Source organism: Crinia signifera, chromosome 2 (genome assembly GCF_055691185.1).
Source record: "Crinia signifera chromosome 2, ASM5569118v1, whole genome shotgun sequence".
Lineage (NCBI taxonomy): Eukaryota > Metazoa > Chordata > Amphibia > Anura > Myobatrachidae > Crinia > Crinia signifera.
Window position 1 is genome coordinate 171,541,259 of NC_139218.1, and position 19,678 is coordinate 171,560,936.

General features: G+C 40.8%; 1 protein-coding gene across 1 annotated transcript in view; it reads left to right on the forward strand.

The window, feature by feature from the left end:
• Positions 1-19,678, forward strand: part of CACNA1S (calcium voltage-gated channel subunit alpha1 S) — a 761,524-nt gene that overhangs the window by 604,202 nt on the left and 137,644 nt on the right. Inside the window, exon 30 of the mRNA XM_083173194.1 lies at positions 8,770-8,922. Coding sequence (XP_083029320.1) covers positions 8,770-8,922 — 153 coding nt within the window. The remainder of the gene's footprint in view (positions 1-8,769; positions 8,923-19,678) is intronic.

The window sequence follows — 19,678 nt, forward strand, 5'->3', positions numbered from 1 at the left end:
AATTTCACCCGTTTCTGGTGCATTACCACCATCATCACTCCCTGCTGCCAGAGGGGGAAGAAGATCCACCCCCTCCCCAGCATGTGCTCCACGTGACCCACCATCTGACTGTGGCCGTGGGCGAGGCCGAAGAGCTGCTGCACGTGGCAAGGAGCCTGCCAGGGGCAAACGTGCCCGCAAATGAACTTGTGTCCTCATTAATCTCCACCGTTATGTCTTCCCAAATCTTCCATTGAGCTGTGTGTGTCAGCATCCTGTGTCAAATTCCGTGCCGAGGGTCACCACATTTGCCCGCGGTTCAAATGTCATGTTTGGTTCCCCTGTTGCCCTGTTTCGGCTAGCATTACTGTGTGCTGTACTTGAAGTGTTGGTGCTCTACTTTTGTTGTGAAGCCACCTGATGTGTTCCTAATGATTCTGCTGTGGCTATTTATTATATATTATTTAATTTTAGTCCTTTTATGGTACCATTTATGTTGTGATGGTTTCGAAATTATTTTCTAAGTTTCTTTAATAAATGTTATTTTGGCCCCCAAATGTCTGTATTAATTGATACATGCAGAAGTGACATGTGTATTAGTATTATTAATATTAAGTTGTGTTCATTATTTGCAGTGTAAAAGTGTGTGACAAGTGCAGCATGTAATGTTCCCTTTAAGCTGCAATGGTTCCAATTGCAGCAGTGAGAAGCGTGTAATTAACAAGTAATGAGTAAAGAAGGTGATTGTATTGTGTTCAGCTGACATTGGTTGAGGTGCGTTCGTCCTGATTAGGCGTTCCGATTGCCTAGCGCATGACCGAGTGGTGTCCGTCAAGCAATACTAGCCTTTTGGACACCGCACATTTCTTCCCTTTTTGTTCGCGTGCATTCGGCGTGCTGTCCGAATGCACGCCTACCAACATATGTGTACTCCCCCGTGTCCGCCCATGTTTCCGCCCAGTTTAGCCCACTTTGAAACTACGCCCCTGTGTCATTCCGCATGACGCCCATAACACTCCCATATTGCCCGAGTGATTGCGGTGCACATTTCTGTACGGTATTAGTGAGAACAAGTACGGAGACCATGCGTGGCACATGCGCGAGGCGTTCCCCACGCATGCGCAGACGGCTAAAAAACGCGATCCGAAAGAATTCAGGAAAGTACGCACCGATCAGAATAAGGGCCTATGTCCGATGTTCTAGATCCAATAGGATATAACTATACTTGTATAATTAAAAATGAACCCCTCATTGTGTTTTCTTCAGAAAGTCCACCATATTTTAAAGATGTTCTTCTGAAAGAAATTTACAATCCCATTTAATTTCTTTGTACAAATAAGGTATGTACAATGAATATAACATCTAAGTAATAAGACCATATATATATATGTGTGTATGTGTATAACATTCTGACACCTAAAAGGAACTATTATCTTTGTACAAACCCACCAGGTTCTATCTGGGTAAAAAAAAAACATTGGGCCTACACAGATAAATCCTATTCGTCCACTATCTAATAGGACCTGACTCTGAAGGGTATTAAATGTTACATTCTTAATAAAAAGGTATGTACCATAAATATATGAAAAACGAATTATACATTTATATAGAAAATTCTACAAAAAGAAAAGTTTGATAAATTAATTGGTTAATAAACTATCCAAATTGACTATCCATAAGCCTGTTCCTCCTATCTATATATCATCGCTATTGTAATTTTATGTATATATATATATATATATATATACTTATACTTATTAATAAATTCCTTATGTAAAAGGTTCTTTTATATGTATGTAATGTCCTTAAATGTGATTGTATGTATACTATACTTTTATAGATCACAAACCCCTGATGAAGCTTCTTATCGAGGCGAAACGCGTTGGGTATTTGATCACGTTTTCAAAATAAAAATAAAAATTTCTTCAAAAGAACTACTTCGGAAGTGTATTCAATTTTATTATTGTATTATTGTTTTATTGCATATGGTATATGGACATTACAGAAATAGGGCGCTGAAGACATTATTGTTTGGTGTGTGTGTATATATATATATATATATATATATATATATATCTCAGGGACCTGCAGTGAGGTAAATTGTCCAACATGTTTCGGGAACATGCTCCCATCGTCAGGGATAATCAAACTGAACAAGCTGACCATTGATAATGTATATTGTACTATTTACGATGGTAAACGTTAATACTTGTATTTTGTTGTATGATTTATTATTATTATTATGATGACCAGGGTAGCAGGGCCGTCTTTTCGTATGGGCTTAATGGGCACTTGCCCAGGGGACCCAGGTGTATAAGGGACCCAACCTGATAGCTGAGGATCACCTTTTTCCAGGGACACCAGAATTTTGAAAATCTTCCCTGGGAAAATGGAGATATCCAACTTCAAATCAGCAGTCCAGATCCGACCTGTTAATTGCATTTCCGAGTTAGTTTTCTCAGGTTCTTTCTGACTTAGAGTTTTTCTGAGAGTATATGCCAAAAGCTGGGACTCTTACCTTTCTGGGAACAGAGGCTTGTCTCTATCTTGCCCAGAACCAGAGATATCAGCCTTCCAGCAGCCGGTCCCTGCTCCAGCTCCAAACGTCTGGTGTACAGTTTTATATATTTGTCAATAGATTGCTCTGGCTCCTGATCGCTGATCCCCAAGTCCCCAGCACCGCCTGAAATTTGGGACTCTAGGTTTTTATAATATTGAAGGCTAAGAAATCTATTTCCACATAATGGAGATATCTGCAGTCAAACAAGCTGCACTTCCACCGGAAAATGACGAATATTAAACCCACTCCATTATCCAACCCTCCACTGCGTATACAACACCCCCTACCTCCCTGGAAGTCATTTACAAGGGAGCCTTCATTCAGCTCAGTGCCCCCTTCCACACGTTAGTGTTCTCCCTCCCACCACCTGTGCAGTAAAGGAGTAATTAGCAGAAGTTACTGCTCCAGGTCCTACATGTTGAGTGGAAGATAGAGCACCCCCTGCTACCCGTGGGACATCAAAGCTGCGGCTGATAGCACCCCCCACCCCTAGGAGAGGAGAATGGGTAAGGGCCCCAGTGCATTGATTTGCCCAGGGGCCTACACTGCTGTTAAGATGGCCCTGCAGGGTAAGACTGTATATCTCGTGTAATGCTATCACTGTATAATTAAGTGTAGTATTTTACTATGGTTTTTGTATTGGTGTTTTTTCATATTATTGCTGACATTGGTTACTAATATTTCTCCTGGGTGGTGTGTTCGATTGTGAGCAACCACAGGTGAGGTATATAACCAATTAGGTGATCATGTGATTGGTGGAATGAATACATTTGGTCGGCTTGTTCAGTTTGATTATCCCTGATGACGGGAGCATGTCTCCCGAAACATGTTGGACAATAAATTTACCTAATTTATGAAGACTGAAGAGTGCTGCTGTATTTCTTCTACTATAAAGAGCCAATCCAGGTCAATCGATGGCACTGCAGCACTACACTAATGGTCCATGAGGACTAGAGTGCCAGATTCATTGTATATATATATATATATTCTTTGGTAGACTCCGCACTCACGACCTTCCATGATCCTTAGTTGGGGTGCTCCCCTAAGGTGACGCAATGTGTCCCAATCATATAGCAGTGTAGAGTACAAAACTCCAATGAGGGCACTCACCACAGTCTCAAATTGACTAGTTTAATAAGGGTACATTACGACTTGAAAAGGCATTATAATCAGCATGTAGTCTACGTTTCGGCCACTAGGTGGCCTTTCTCAAGACAAGGCATCAGTTGTCGTCCTCACAGCACCAGAGTCAGGATATGTGATCAAAAACAAATGTGACAATCCTTTTAGATCTGTTTAAAAATCTGATTATATATATTTTAGTGTAACTCAGTGCTTATACTTAATTTACAAGTTATGGTACTTATGTAATATCTGGGCTCCCGTTTTTCTTATGAGACCGCGTCCGCTCACGGCGCTTCGGGCACGGTGGCTCGCTGCGCTCGCCACACTATATAAAATCAACTCCATGCGTAGTTGTATAGTAGGGGTATGAAAAAATGGGGGGCATTTAACATGGGAGCCCAGATAATACATAAGTACCCAAGTTATAAGTGATTAAATTAAAGAATGAACAATGCCACCTTGTGGCTGATATTATAAACACACGGTGGTCACCCTGTGGTAAAAATGGTTTTTAGATCTGGAAGTAAACTCACACAAGGAAAATGCAAATCCAGGTGAACTTTTCATCTGATGTTATCCAAGACACCTTAAAACCCCAAAAAAGACTCCCAGCAAGGGAAGTAAACATAGTGTGATATTGTTTTTGTAAACAATTACATGTATTTAAAACAATACACATGGCATAAATAAATATTTGCTTATCTGATGTGATGCCAGTGGGGGTGGAGAGCATACCTCCCAACTGTCACGATTACAGCGGGACAGTCCCGATTTTCGGGTCCTGTCCCGCTGTCCCACCCGCGGCAGGCATTGTCCCTCTGCGGGGGGTGGCAGTTGGGAGACCCCCCAATCTAACAGAATAGACGCTGATAAATCTAATAAACAATATATACACTTAACTGTTTAAACAATGTGGTCCCAAGCCATAGGGCACCCCAAAACTAGGAAAGGTGAGTGCCGATGTTCAGTGTATATATATATATATATATATATGTAGATGTCCTGTACGTTTCTTTGTTGCTGTGAGTGCCGCACCTCCCCCGGTCTATATGCAGATATTCCAGTGAGGGCACCCAGCACAGCTATTCCTGTGTTGGTGCAGCAGGGTGTGCTGGTCTTTTGGTTTTATATATATATATATATATATATATATATATATATATATATATATATATACATTTTATGCAGATGTCCGGCACAGCCTCTTTGGAAATTGCTTGCGTGGGTGCACGTGTTCAAAATAGTAAAATTCCCAACTAATCATGGCACTCCACCTCCAAATACAAATACATGTTTAATGGCGACATTTCAATTCTGTAGTATTGTCATCAGGCATTACAGTTGCACATTACAAACAAACACATATACACCTCACCCATGCTGGCAACATCTCCGGAGCCACACTCCCGTCCAGGTTGCGCAATAAGATGACGTCACCACGCTGCACAAGCGACTTCGTCGGCAGTGAGGGCGTCATTGTGACCATCACCATAGTAACGTTTGCAATGCTGAAAGAATACATACAAGTAAGCGATCAGCAAAAGAACAATTAAAACAAGAAACACTGTTACACTCTATTCAGGATAAATTATGACATGGTTACCTAGATAGTACAAACAGTCCTGTATACTCATTAAGACCATTAGGTGTTACGGTGCCTAGACGTTGTATCCATCGGGCTTCACAACGTAACAACTGTAATCCCCGGTTGCCACCCCTCAAGGACTGAGGGATATGGTCTATTATTCTGTACCTGATACTAGACACACTATGTGCAGCAGCTAAAAAATGGCGAACTACGGGTTGATCGCTCACACCCGTGGTAATAGCTTTTCAAATGGCAGACCGATGTGCTGACATCCTATCTTTGAATGGGCCCTCGGTCTTGCCTATATAAGACAATCTGCAGGGACAAACAATTTGGTATACAGTAAATCTACTGTTACACGTAAGTGTATGGCGGATCTCATAGACTTTACCAGAATTCGGATGAGTGACCTTAGGACCTGCCAGCATGAAACCGCAGGACACACAAGTATGTGGGCGCGGGGTTCACTTAGCCTCCTGTGCCAGGGGCAAGGCAGTCATTTGGTCCCCCCCAAGTCAGGGGGCATATGGGGGGGGCGGCGCCCAAATGACTGCCTTGCCCCTGGCGCTGGAAACCCTAGTTTCGGCCCTGTACAAGTGCACCGCCCTTGTCCGCTGAGTGGAAAACTAGTGATCTGTTAGTTGACAGATCCTTAAGTGCAGATCGCTCTGATTTACAGTACTTTAGATTTACTGATTTAGTAGCCTCCGCTAATACTTCATCATTTATTATTCTGGTAAAAATCTTTACTGAAGCATTAAATGACTGTGGGTAAAATTGGAACTAGGATGTAATTTGCGTAGTTGCGGCAGAATCCCACCTTCATCTCTCGATTGAGTATTAGTCATAGTAGTGGTTGCAATCACATTGTTGGTTTTAAGTTTGGAGAAGTACTCCTTGAGCCTAAGTTGTCGCGATAATTTGAAATGTTCTACCTCCCATTGATTTTTGACAAAAGTGTTCGAGGGGATGAAAGATACTGTAAGCCCTTAGAAAGAACTCTCAATTCCACTGCAATCTGAGGTTTTTTGCCATGACCCCTGGCATTTTTTTTGACCGCCTCTTTGGGTATTTCTACGTGCCCTCCTGTGCGGGCTCACATTGCTGCCCATAAAGGGAGCCTAGGGCTGGTGTGTCTAAATTGTTACCTGAAGCATCACTTTCTGAAGTATTAAATTCTGTAGATGAACCATGGGGGGGCTTATGTTGTTGTTTCTTGTGACGAAAAAGTGGCTTCTTGAAACTTTTACTTTGGGGTGTGGTCCATTTGTACACTGAATGCGTTTCATAATCCATATCGACCTTTCATTTTTTTCTCCTTTAATTTTGTAAGGTCTATTTTATATATCTGGAGTTGCACATTAAGTTTAGAGTACCAATCAGTCCCACTATTGGCTTCCAGTGCAACTTTATGAATTTTTTCAAAATTTGTGATTTTTTTGTTGTATTGAGCAAACTTCTTTGGTGGAGTGCTCAATAATCAACAGCATAAGGTCGAAAGCACATTTATTGACTATCGACACCAATTTCCTACAAAATATCGGATCATGTTTACCGATAGTAGGGGTGTTTTATTACCAGTAGGCCTAATAATCGCTCAGTGATATTGATAGTCGATCTCACAGCGTTTTAATTTAAAGAGGTCATGGTACACATTATCTAAAGTAGTAACTTCAGCCAAATCCTCCAAATTACCACCACATGGAATAGATTCCACCTCAGCATCGGTGTAACAAAAAACATCTCCAATTGCATAGAGCAGTGGTAGCCAACCCTAGCCCTCGAGAGCTACCAACAGTTCACATTTTACAGACAACCTAGCTGCTGCACAGCAGCACTCATTAATCACTGACACATTTGAAAAGATACACAGATGGAGCTAATTAGCTCACTTGTGATTCTGTGAGGAGACCTGCAAAACATGCACTGTTGGTAGCTCTCGAGGACTAGGGTTGGCTACCCCAGGCATACAGGGTAGGATTGTAGCCACTTTCTGGCGCATCCATGCCAGTATCAGGATTCATGAGTACTTGTAACAAAATTAATTTTGGAATGGATTGTGTCCTATTCGGTCACAAATAAACACTCCAATTCAGGAGAGAACCAGCGTTGATGAGCCAATTATAACCAGGGGTGCCCAGGACTCCACTTCCAAATACAAATACATGTTTAATGGTGATGGTCACGATGACGCCCTCACTGCCGGCGAAGTCGCTTGTGCAGCGTGGTGATGTCTTCTTATTGCGCAACCAGGATGGGAGCATGGCTCCGGAGGTGTTGCCAGTACGGGTAATGTATATATGTTTGTTTGTAATGTGCAACTGTACTGCCTGATAACAATACTACGGTATACGGTATACTGTGTGTGTGTCCATTTTGATGTATGCCTTTTGTCAGCCTTTTGACTGTGCTGGCCTAAGGTATATCAACCCTTTTTTTGTGTCAATGTCGATCATTAGTGGTCCACATATTGACTGTCGATCGAGACATTGTCTATCATCTATACCGTAATACCTGGGGTGACCAGCCATGGTGCTCATGCTTTGGCAGGGGGACCTTATGTAAAAGTGCCCCCCCCCCCCCCGGCTATGGCATATAATCGCTGGCATTTTGAGCCTGGTGCTTGTTTCTGAAATATGGGGGGGCTACTCCTTTTTTCCCATGTATTTTGGGAACCATGGCCAAGCCAAGAACATTGTGCTGGTTATAGATTTAAATCATGGGTCCTCAAACTGCGGCCCTCCAGACGTTGTGAAACTACAAATCCCAGCATGCCTTGCTGCAGTTTTGCTATAAGGGAGTGTTAAAACTGTGGCAAGGCATGCTGGGATTTGTAGTTTCACAACATCTGGAGGGCCGCAGTTTGAGGACCCATGATTTAAATGTTCCTCCTGTATTTCTGTAACCAGGAGCTGCTCAATGAGCCAGAACTGTTTATACTCATGGCGGGACCCTATGCTGCTTTTTAAAAATTATTTATGAAATATTCTTTTTTTTTTTTTTTTACACAGAGAAGCATCGCACATATCTGACAGATCCGTGCAATGATTTATGCTCGTCCATATTTGGCTGCCGGGAAACTCAGCAGCCAAATATGAATCATTTCCCCTTCGGAAAATAGGAATTCGGGAATATGGCAGATTTGTAAATTAGCCGTATTCTATTGAATGTAAAAAACGAGGATACCTTAATGTGAAATGTGAAACATTGAGTAGAAATTGCAAAAATACCTTGGGGTTTATTTACACAAAAATTTAGCAGATACAATTAAATATCCCAGCATAAGCCATACCAAACATGGATTGTGGTTTGAAAAGGTGAACATTCCTTAATCTAACTTTCTTCCCAACCAGCTCTCATGTTTCATGATTCAAACTATCTATTTCTAATATTATGTTCTTTCACAGCATCTCCTTAGCTCCTTTTATAAACCATTTGCCATTCCTCAACTTATTTCCAAGTTAGGTGCAGCATTTCAGTGATTGTGGTTCCCTAACCAATATTCTCTAAATTTCAGACTCCAGGTATCCCTGCCACCCCAGGAGCTGATGACTCTTCGCGTATCTCTATCACATTTTTCCGATTGTTTCGTGTTTTGCGACTTGTGAAGTTATTAAGCCGTGGAGAGGGAGTCAGAACTCTACTATGGACTTTTATAAAATCCTTTCAGGTAAGGAAATCTTTTCTTTTGAAACTACTATATGTTTAAGAAGGAAACTTAAATGGTTAACATTGGTTTAATTCTTTCCATCAGTTTAGCATATTTACCACACACAATATAAAATTACACTATATGATATAACATCCTGTGGGGGCCGGAGATGGTCGTGTACATAGTTACATAGTAGGTGAGGCTGAATAAAGACTTGCATCCATCTAGTTCAACCTATGTTTATAGTAGCCTATGCCTTGTTGTATAGTGTGTTCTGATATTTTAAAGACAGATTATGTTACTTATTCGTACCCATGGATGTTTATAACCAATAAATGTTTATCCAACCTTATTTTAAACATATTTATAGTGTCTGCCGACACCACTTCTCCAGGAAGAGAGTTCCAAAGTTTGACTGCCCTGACTGTAAAGAAATTTTTTCTTATAGATGAACAAAATTTTTTTTCTTCTAATGTAAACTCGTGCCCTCGTGTCCTAGATTCCTTTCTAGTAGAAAAAAGGGTGTTTTTTACTAGAAATCTCTGAGGTACCATTAGCCACAGCCCCGGCATGACTGCCAGAGGTGGATGATCACTACCTGTTGGTAGGAACCCTCCCCTAACCCGATGAGCAGGACCCCTGGCTTTGTCACCTGACTACAACAGCGTGGGATTTCTGGAATACAGGCGTGAAACTCAGTGGCAACGGCCCCAAGGGAGGAGGTACAGGGACACTATCAGGGCAGCGCTACACTATCGTGGAACTCAGCCCAGAGAGGGCCAAACTCCGGCCTCCAGCCTCACGAAAACAACCCCCGGCCTCACTGACTCTCTCCCGGCCTCACCGATTCATGGACTCTTCACCACCACCACCCATGCTGGCTCTCCCTCCAGCCGTGGCTCCGGACAGGGCCTCTGGCATGCTGCACCCCCATGCCTCACACTAGGACAGCCTCTGGATTCTTCCAAGCTGACTCCTGTGGTGAGCTGAAGGGGAGATGGCCTGTTGAGCCCCTCCGCTGCTGCCCTGGGAGTAGCAACATCAAGATGGTGCAGCTGATGGCTGCCTTGGAACTGTGCCGCTAGCCAAAATAAGTGCCCGTGTCACCTATATTGTGTTATATATCTGTACTAGGTTTTACTTGCTACATACAGATGAAGCCACTCTCAATGCGCCAGCCAGCGCGCCATATCTCTAGTGTTTGGGCACTTGCTGGGGCATGGCCGGCGTGAGCACATCCCATTGCCGAGAATGGGACGCGCGTGTATCTCAAGCGCATGCCCCCCATTTTGGTGGAGTGGGTGGGGTTGGCACAGGACAGCTCTAATTAGAGCATCTCCATATGTATCTGGCTGTTGCAATCACCAAGTGGCACAGGTGAATGGCTGCCTGGGTGCTTTACAGCTTATTAAAAATATGTTCCCTATGTATGTCCATCTAGTGCATTTCTGTACAGATGAGAGCAGGAGCACAGCTAAAATATAGAAATGACAGGGGTCAGGTAGCACAACTGAAATATGCAAGGGGGCATGTAGCATAACCTGGTTGTCTGCTGCCTGCCTCTTGAACAACCAGTGGAGTTGGCAAGCCCCCATGTACCACGTGACATAATGACGTGGCCGTGCCATTGAGCAAACTGCAGAGGAGCGGCCATCCTGAGGGAGGGGGGGGGGGCTGCCTAATCTGTCAGTCCCAGGCCCCAAAATTTTTGATGGCAGCCTTGTCCGTTTATATTATCAAACCATCAGTAATTGCTCTATAAAGCCAGTGGGCAGATTAAAACTTGTATAACCAAGTATATGCAGCAATTCTCGAAAAAATAGAAAATGACCTGTGATGGCGCTATGCTGCCTGTGGACTGTACAGACCCCCAGTTATCACCCAATAACTGAAAAAACGATACAATACACAACAATTGGGGATTTCCAACCACAGGCGCAAGACGGATTTGTAGTCTTATATATCTTCCTGAATTCTCCTTGGCGGTTTCTCGACCATATAAGGGAAATTTAGAAGGAAAGATGGTGATTATTACTGACCATCCTAAAGACCTACTGCAATGAATACATGGGATATTTTTTATATAAAGGAAGGAAGCGTACCCTACTTACAGTAGGCAGGGCAGCGTAAATGCACGTAGCGGTTTCTTTATTCTTCTTTTCTTTCTTCTTAGTCTTTTTCCTGTTTTCTTACTTTCTGGGGACCAACTTTCACAATGTGCTCCTCAGTTGTGGTTGAAGATGATGAATATCGTGAAAAAAATGCAATATATAAATTAGTGATTTGTTCACCTTATTATAAAAATAAAAAGGACACCCAGTGATGAAATTGATGAGATGGTGATGATAGGATCGTACCTTACTCACCAAAGTAAAGGTAAGGTACACATACAAAGGTTTCTTTCACTTGAAAATGTTCTATTTCATCTAAAGACCATAACAGTAATGGCGTACCCCAACTCACGTCTATGGAAGTTTCTTTACACACATAGCGTGTTCTTTATACGAAGGGGCTTGACCTTGGCCAGAAGATACAGATTTTCCTCTCCAAATGATATAGTGAAAAACAAAATAATATAATAAAGAATGTGTTAGATTAAATTTATGTATCTCTATGTCATAGAAGGCACAGAGATTTCTTCTCTTAGGGGGTGTTTATGTTAATCTGATTAGAGGGTACTTGTATCGTACCGTAACTCACACGTGAAAGTGCGGTTAAACACTTGTAAAGGTATCTTTGTGTGGAGAAAAAGTGTCTCCACTGTGATGCTTCTTATATTTAGTGGGTAAAGGTGAGGAAAGAGGTCCCAACAGTAGATTATATTGGCGTACCCAAACTCACAGTCATACGGCGTTTTCAACACATATAGCGGTTTATTTTTTAATCCTAGGTCTTGGTAGTCAATATGGGTGGTTCCAACAGAATGGTTCCAAAAAGGGAGATAGTCTCTTCAGAAAATTTATTTTATTGTAAAAAACAGTGGCACAAAAATATCCTTCATCCCAACAATGAGAGGATCCCAATGAATATCCAAAAGGACTTCCACAGTAAGTCCCAAAATTCACAAAAATATGTATAAAAGTACAAAACACGATAAAAAAAATCCTTTTAAAAAATTTTAAAAATACATACAAAGTCCAGAGTACAGGTGTCCAAGGGAAGAATGATGGCTGCTCACTTTCCACAGAAATCTGTCAACGCGTTTCGGTGTCTACACACCTTTTTCAAGACATATCTGTGGACAGTGAGCTACCATCTTTTATACTGAGAGCAGCCAATCAAAGTACACAGGAAATGAAATCATTGAAATTGTACTACATCGTTCAAAACCCATATACACAATGCAAGGATTATAGTTTCTATCCTAACATGCTTAGGAACCACATTTAGTTCACAAAAATATACACATAAAGTTCATAAATATTCACAATCGTCCATTGTCCTGGATGGCATAAACGGTCACCATAGCAACCTGCACGTCACTTCCTGTTGTCAGGTCCGTTTTGAAGGATGGTGTTTAAGCTGCGATCGTGAGCCCCTAATACGTGCGGTATCTATCTGCACATATGGGCTGGGGATCCTGGATGCCGGAGATGATATAAAGATTCGAAGAGAAAGCCGCGATTGGTTTTAAAAGTAGACACGCTGTGATCCCCGTCTTGCTTCCGGTCGCTGGAACGCAGACTACGGAAGCCCGGATGGGTCAGGTGTCAAGGCTGAATGTCAGCTTCCGTTTTTTTGAACCGCATAACGCGGAAATGGCTGGTTTTGACGGCCTGGCTTTGGAATGCATTGCAAGTTGCCATGGTGATCCGCATCACGTAACTAGATAAACACAGAAAGAGAGCGATTAATGCTATTAGTCTCAACAATAGGCATAGCGTATTTAAGATAGATATATTTAAAACGGAATATATTATATGTATATTCATGAACAGCTTATATTTGGTAGTTTAGTAATTGCGCTATGTTTTACATACAGGACTCGATGACTGTTCATTTAGATATATGTATGGCACAATTCAGAGGAATACATTTAGAATTTGATCCTGGTATGTATATTGACAAATCACTTATAATAAGACTTTTATGCATTCCGCTAGAGCTCTATATGCAGGATTGATCACTGATGAGACTAATCAGTACGCATAAACATAATTATTGTAGGGAACAGTGACCTCAAGGTTCAAGGCACCCTATTATAGGAACCATTTCAGCTCGAAGTCACTGTTCAAACCACCCGGTATGAGGGTGTTACAGTTGAAGATGAGATTCATCTCCATTTTTGCCAAAGGGGTGGTGTTATCATTATGTCTAAGGTTATTCTTTACAACTCTCAATCCACAGAATGAGGCAATTTCTGTGGGAGAGCAATTGTGTACAGCTTTGAAGTGAGCTGATAGTGCATGAGATTCGAAACCGTTCTTAATATTTCGAATATGTTCTCCCAGTCTGGTTTTCAAAGCCCTGGTTGTGCGACCAATATAATGTTTTTTACAACTGCATTCTATGGTATATATAACGTTCTTAACATTGCAGGTAATAAAATCTTTAATGTCCATTTTGTACCCATTTATCATATAATCTGTAGTCTTGTTGGATCCTCTACTTTTTACATTCTTGCACCCCACACAACTTCCGCATCTAAAGAAGCCTTTTGTATTTATTCTTGACATGGGCGGTTTTGAGGTATATGCACTCTTTACCAATGTTGATTTAATGTTGGGGGCTCTGCGATATATATGTTTGGGTAGATTTGGAAGTAGATTCTTTAGGATGGGGTCGCACAGCAAGATTTTCCAATGTTTTTTAAATACCTTTTCAATTCTTTTGTGTTCCTGTGTGTAAGTGGATACAAAAGCAAAGGCAAAGTTGTCCTTTTTAGTTTTTGTTTGACTAGCAGTAGCGGGGTTTGTAGTGTTGTTGGTCTCTACCAATTCTATTTCTTTATCTATCTAACACTACAAACCCCGCTACTGCTAGTCAAACAAAAACTAAAAAGGACAACTTTGCCTTTGCTTTTGTATCCACTTACACACAGGAACACAAAAGAATTGAAAAGGTATTTAAAAAACATTGGAAAATCTTGCTGTGCGACCCCATCCTAAAGAATCTACTTCCAAATCTACCCAAACATATATATCGCAGAGCCCCCAACATTAAATCAACATTGGTAAAGAGTGCATATACCTCAAAACCGCCCATGTCAAGAATAAATACAAAAGGCTTCTTTAGATGCGGAAGTTGTGTGGGGTGCAAGAATGTAAAAAGTAGAGGATCCAACAAGACTACAGATTATATGATAAATGGGTACAAAATGGACATTAAAGATTTTATTACCTGCAATGTTAAGAACGTTATATATACCATAGAATGCAGTTGTAAAAAACATTATATTGGTCGCACAACCAGGGCTTTGAAAACCAGACTGGGAGAACATATTCGAAATATTAAGAACGGTTTCGAATCTCATGCACTATCAGCTCACTTCAAAGCTGTACACAATTGCTCTCCCACAGAAATTGCCTCATTCTGTGGATTGAGAGTTGTAAAGAATAACCTTAGACATAATGATAACACCACCCCTTTGGCAAAAATGGAGATGAATCTCATCTTCAACTGTAACACCCTCATACCGGGTGGTTTGAACAGTGACTTCGAGCTGAAATGGTTCCTATAATAGGGTGCCTTGAACCTTGAGGTCACTGTTCCCTACAATAATTATGTTTATGCGTACTGATTAGTCTCATCAGTGATCAATCCTGCATATAGAGCTCTAGCGGAATGCATAAAAGTCTTATTATAAGTGATTTGTCAATATACATACCAGGATCAAATTCTAAATGTATTCCTCTGAATTGTGCCATACATATATCTAAATGAACAGTCATCGAGTCCTGTATGTAAAACATAGCGCAATTACTAAACTACCAAATATAAGCTGTTCATGAATATACATATAATATATTCCGTTTTAAATAGATCTATCTTAAATACGCTATGCCTATTGTTGAGACTAATAGCATTAATCGCTCTCTTTCTGTGTTTATCTAGTTACGTGATGCGGATCACCATGGCAACTTGCAATGCATTCCAAAGCCAGGCCGTCAAAACCAGCCATTTCCGCGTTATGCGGTTCAAAAAAACGGAAGCTGACATTCAGCCTTGACACCTGACCCATCCGGGGTTCCGTAGTCTGCGTTCCAGCGACCGGAAGCAAGACGGGGATCACAGCGTGTCTACTTTTAAAACCAATCGCGGCTTTCTCTTCGAATCTTTATATCATCTCCGGCATCCAGGATCCCCAGCCCATATGTGCAGATAGATACCGCACGTATTAGGGGCTCACGATCGCAGCTTAAACACCATCCTTCAAAACGGACCTGACAACAGGAAGTGACGTGCAGGTTGCTATGGTGACCGTTTATGCCATCCAGGACAATGGACGATTGTGAATATTTATGAACTTTATGTGTATATTTTTGTGAACTAAATGTGGTTCCTAAGCATGTTAGGATAGAAACTATAATCCTTGCATTGTGTATATGGGTTTTGAACGATGTAGTACAATTTCAATGATTTCATTTCCTGTGTACTTTGATTGACTGCTCTCAGTATAAAAGATGGTAGCTCACTGTCCACAGATATGTCTTGAAAAAGGTGTGTAGACACCGAAACGCGTTGACAGATTTCTGTGGAAAGTGAGCAGCCATCATTCTTCCCTTGGACACCTGTACTCTGGACTTTGTATGTATTTTTAAAAAATTTTAAAAGGATTTTTTTTATCGTGTTTTGTACTTTTATACATATTTTTGTGAATTTTGGGACTTACTGTGGAAGTCCTTTTGGATATTCATTGGGATCCTCTCATTGTTGGGATGAAGGATATTTTTGTGCCACTGTTTTTTACAATAAAATAAATTTTCTGAAGAGACTATCTCCCTTTTTGGAACCATTCTGTTGGAACCACCCATATTGACTACCAAGACCTAGGATTAAAAAAGAAACCGCTATATGTGTTGAAAACGCCGTATGACTGTGAGTTTGGGTACGCCAATATAATCTACTGTTGGGACCTCTTTCCTCACCTTTACCCACTAAATATAAGAAGCATCACAGTGGAGACACTTTTTCTCCACACAAAGATACCTTTACAAGTGTTTAACCGCACTTTCACGTGTGAGTTACGGTACGATACAAGTACCCTCTAATCAGATTAACATAAACACCCCCTAAGAGAAGAAATCTCTGTGCCTTCTATGACATAGAGATACATAAATTTAATCTAACACATTCTTTATTATATTATTTTGTTTTTCACTATATCATTTGGAGAGGAAAATCTGTATCTTCTGGCCAAGGTCAAGCCCCTTCGTATAAAGAACACGCTATGTGTGTAAAGAAACTTCCATAGATGTGAGTTGGGGTACGCCATTACTGTTATGGTCTTTAGATGAAATAGAACATTTTCAAGTGAAAGAAACCTTTGTATGTGTACCTTACCTTTACTTTGGTGAGTAAGGTACGATCCTATCATCACCATCTCATCAATTTCATCACTGGGTGTCCTTTTTATTTTTATAATAAGGTGAACAAATCACTAATTTATATATTGCATTTTTTTCACGATATTCATCATCTTCAACCACAACTGAGGAGCACATTGTGAAAGTTGGTCCCCAGAAAGTAAGAAAACAGGAAAAAGACTAAGAAGAAAGAAAAGAAGAATAAAGAAACCGCTACGTGCATTTACGCTGCCCTGCCTACTGTAAGTAGGGTACGCTTCCTTCCTTTATATAAAAAATATCCCATGTATTCATTGCAGTAGGTCTTTAGGATGGTCAGTAAAAATCACCATCTTTCCTTCTAAATTTCCCTTATATGGTCGAGAAACCGCCAAGGAGAATTCAGGAAGATATATAAGACTACAAATCCGTCTTGCGCCTGTGGTTGGAAATCCCCAATTGTTGTGGAAAGTATATGCAGCAGACTAACGGTGGGCTTAAAAGTCTGTATTACTATCAAAACAGAGAACACAGCCTGGTAACCGCTCAGGGGTTTTAGGACCCTCCACCTCTCACTGCAGAGGAGAGGACCTAATTATCATCAAAATAATTGGTTTAGATTCAGTAATAAAAGCCTGAAACTGTTTACGTGTGACCAACAATTATCATGTAAAAGCCTGGTAGAAACAAGAAAGCATTTGGAAATAAAGAGACTAAAAAACAAGACTTTGTCTATAGTGCACCAATACACAAGACACTATTACAATAAACCAGGACATTGGTAAAATAGTGTATGATAACACAGAAGGAAATAATTACTGCACTAAGGGCTTTTGAGCTCTGGGGAAAAGCTATTTAAGTATAACAGATACTGTTACTCAATATTGTAACACAATTAAGCATCTGTAACTATTTTTCAGATACTTAGTATCACTGTACCACACAAGAGGTTGATAAATAAAATGGAGGACATGGGATTAGGGGCAAATATCTGTAGATGGGTAGGGAACTGACTGTGTAATAGAGAACAAAGAGTGGTCGTGAACAGTGCCGTGTCAAATATGATACCAGTACTAAGTGGAGTGCCACAGGGTTCGGTTCTTGGGCCCATTTTATTTAACATTTTTATTAAGGACATTGGGATGGGGTTACTCAGCAATGTATCCATCTTTGAGGACAATACAAAACAGAGCAGAGTTATTAAATCATCAGAAGATGTCACCACGCTTCAAAATGATGTTGACAATCTAGATGAGTGGGCAAAAAAGAGGAAGATGAGGTTCAATGTGGACAAATGCAAGGTCATGCACCTTGGGAGACATAACCCCATCCCAAGCGGGGATGAATTGGGTAATTCAGTACTTGAAAAGGATCTAGGAGTCCAAATAGACAACAAACTGGGGTGTAGTGCTCAATGTAATATAGCAACAAAAAAGGCCAACAAAATTCTTGCATGCATTAAAATGGGCATGGAAACTAGGGACTCAAAAGTAATTATGCCTCTGTACAAATCATTGGTTAGACCGCACCTCGAATACGGAGAACAATTCTGGGCCCTGCACTATAAAAAGGAAATCATAGAATTATAAAAAATACAAAGAAGAGCAACAAAGCTTATTAGGGGAATGGAGAATTTAAGCTACGAGGAAAGATTAAACGTGGGATTTACACTAGAGAAGAGATGTTTAAGGGGGGATGTGGTCAACATGTATAAATATATTAGGGGCCAATATAAGGAACTGTCAAACACCCTTTTTTCTACTAGAAAGGAATCTAGGACGCGAGGGCATGAGTTTAGATTAGAAGAAAAAAGATTTTGTTCATCTAGAAGAAAAAAATTCTTTACAGTCAGAGCAGTCAAACTTTTGAACTCTCTTCCGGGAGAAGTGGTGTCGGCAGACACTATAAATACATTTAAAATAAGGTTGGATAAACATTTATTGGTTAAAAACATCCATGGGTACGAATAAGTAACATAATCTGTCTTTAAAATATAAGAACATACTATACAACAAGGGATAAGCTACTATAAACATAGGTTGAACTAGATGGACACAAGTCTTTATTCAGCCTCACCTACTATGTAACTATGTAACTGTAAGGCTAGATATGAAGCCAGTGAACATTTAAATCAAAGTTATACAGCAGCTTTCACACATTATAGGCATACAGGGACAACTTACCCTGGAAATAAAGGGCATAGACCAGCAGCGGCCATTAATATTTTAATTCTTATTATTTCTGTTCTTTATCTTTACTCACTACATTTTAATATTTCACCAATTTCATGTAAGATTGATAAAAGTTACATTTTATGGATTATGATTTGACTTTCAGTGCGCACACATTTATACTTAATTTGTCTTGTTGTGTAGTTTGTCTACTCTAGAATCAAGTAGTAGGTAGCACCTCCCTCATAAAAAAACTGATTAAAGGGATTATTTCCCCTTAATATTTTCAATGAAGTAGAGACAAGAAAGTCCTATATATGAAGGTTAAAGGACTGGTGCGGGAATCTTACAATTTTATAATTGACTGGAAGATGGCTAACTTTCACCAGATCCTTGAATAAAATGATCCAATGTTAATGTAGCAATTTTCATAAAATGTTATGCTGACAATTGATAGTAGTAATAAAAGACCAGTCGTACTCTGTGTTCAGAGCACTTTATAAAATCTCACAGCAGCTGTCCATACCCTGTCATTACCCTTTTGCCTTACTCAACACTGAAAATGTTTTCTAATTCTAATATACAGTAAGTAGGGTCATCTTAAAGTTTCATAAATAGATTTCTCTTTCAATGGTCCTGGTGACACAGCTCAACATTGGGATGTAGGAGGGTCCGTAGGAGCCAGGCACCTATCCTAAAGCTTTTGGAGGGTAGGCTCCTCCCTTCTGCATCCCAGACTCCCCAGTTCGTGTTAGGTGCCCACTGGAGTGGGTGCTATTCTAAAGGGCTGCCGGAGCAGCCGAAGGATTAGAGTTAGTTAGGGTTTTTATTATTTTATTAACTTTTACAACTAGCTAGGTAGGAACAGTGTGAGGATTCTCACTGAATCCTCACACTCACAGCGCAGCAGGAGCTGACAGAAGCGCGTCCTGTCAGCTCGCTGTGCACAGGGGAGACGCTGTCTGGCCTCCCTGTGCAGCGCTTACAGCTTCTTTTAAGAAGCTGCCTGGGCTCCGTAGAGCTCTGAAACCGGCTCCACGCTAGGTGGGGATCATGGGGGACAGGCGCTCCATGATGGCGGCGGCCATTTTCCGCGGA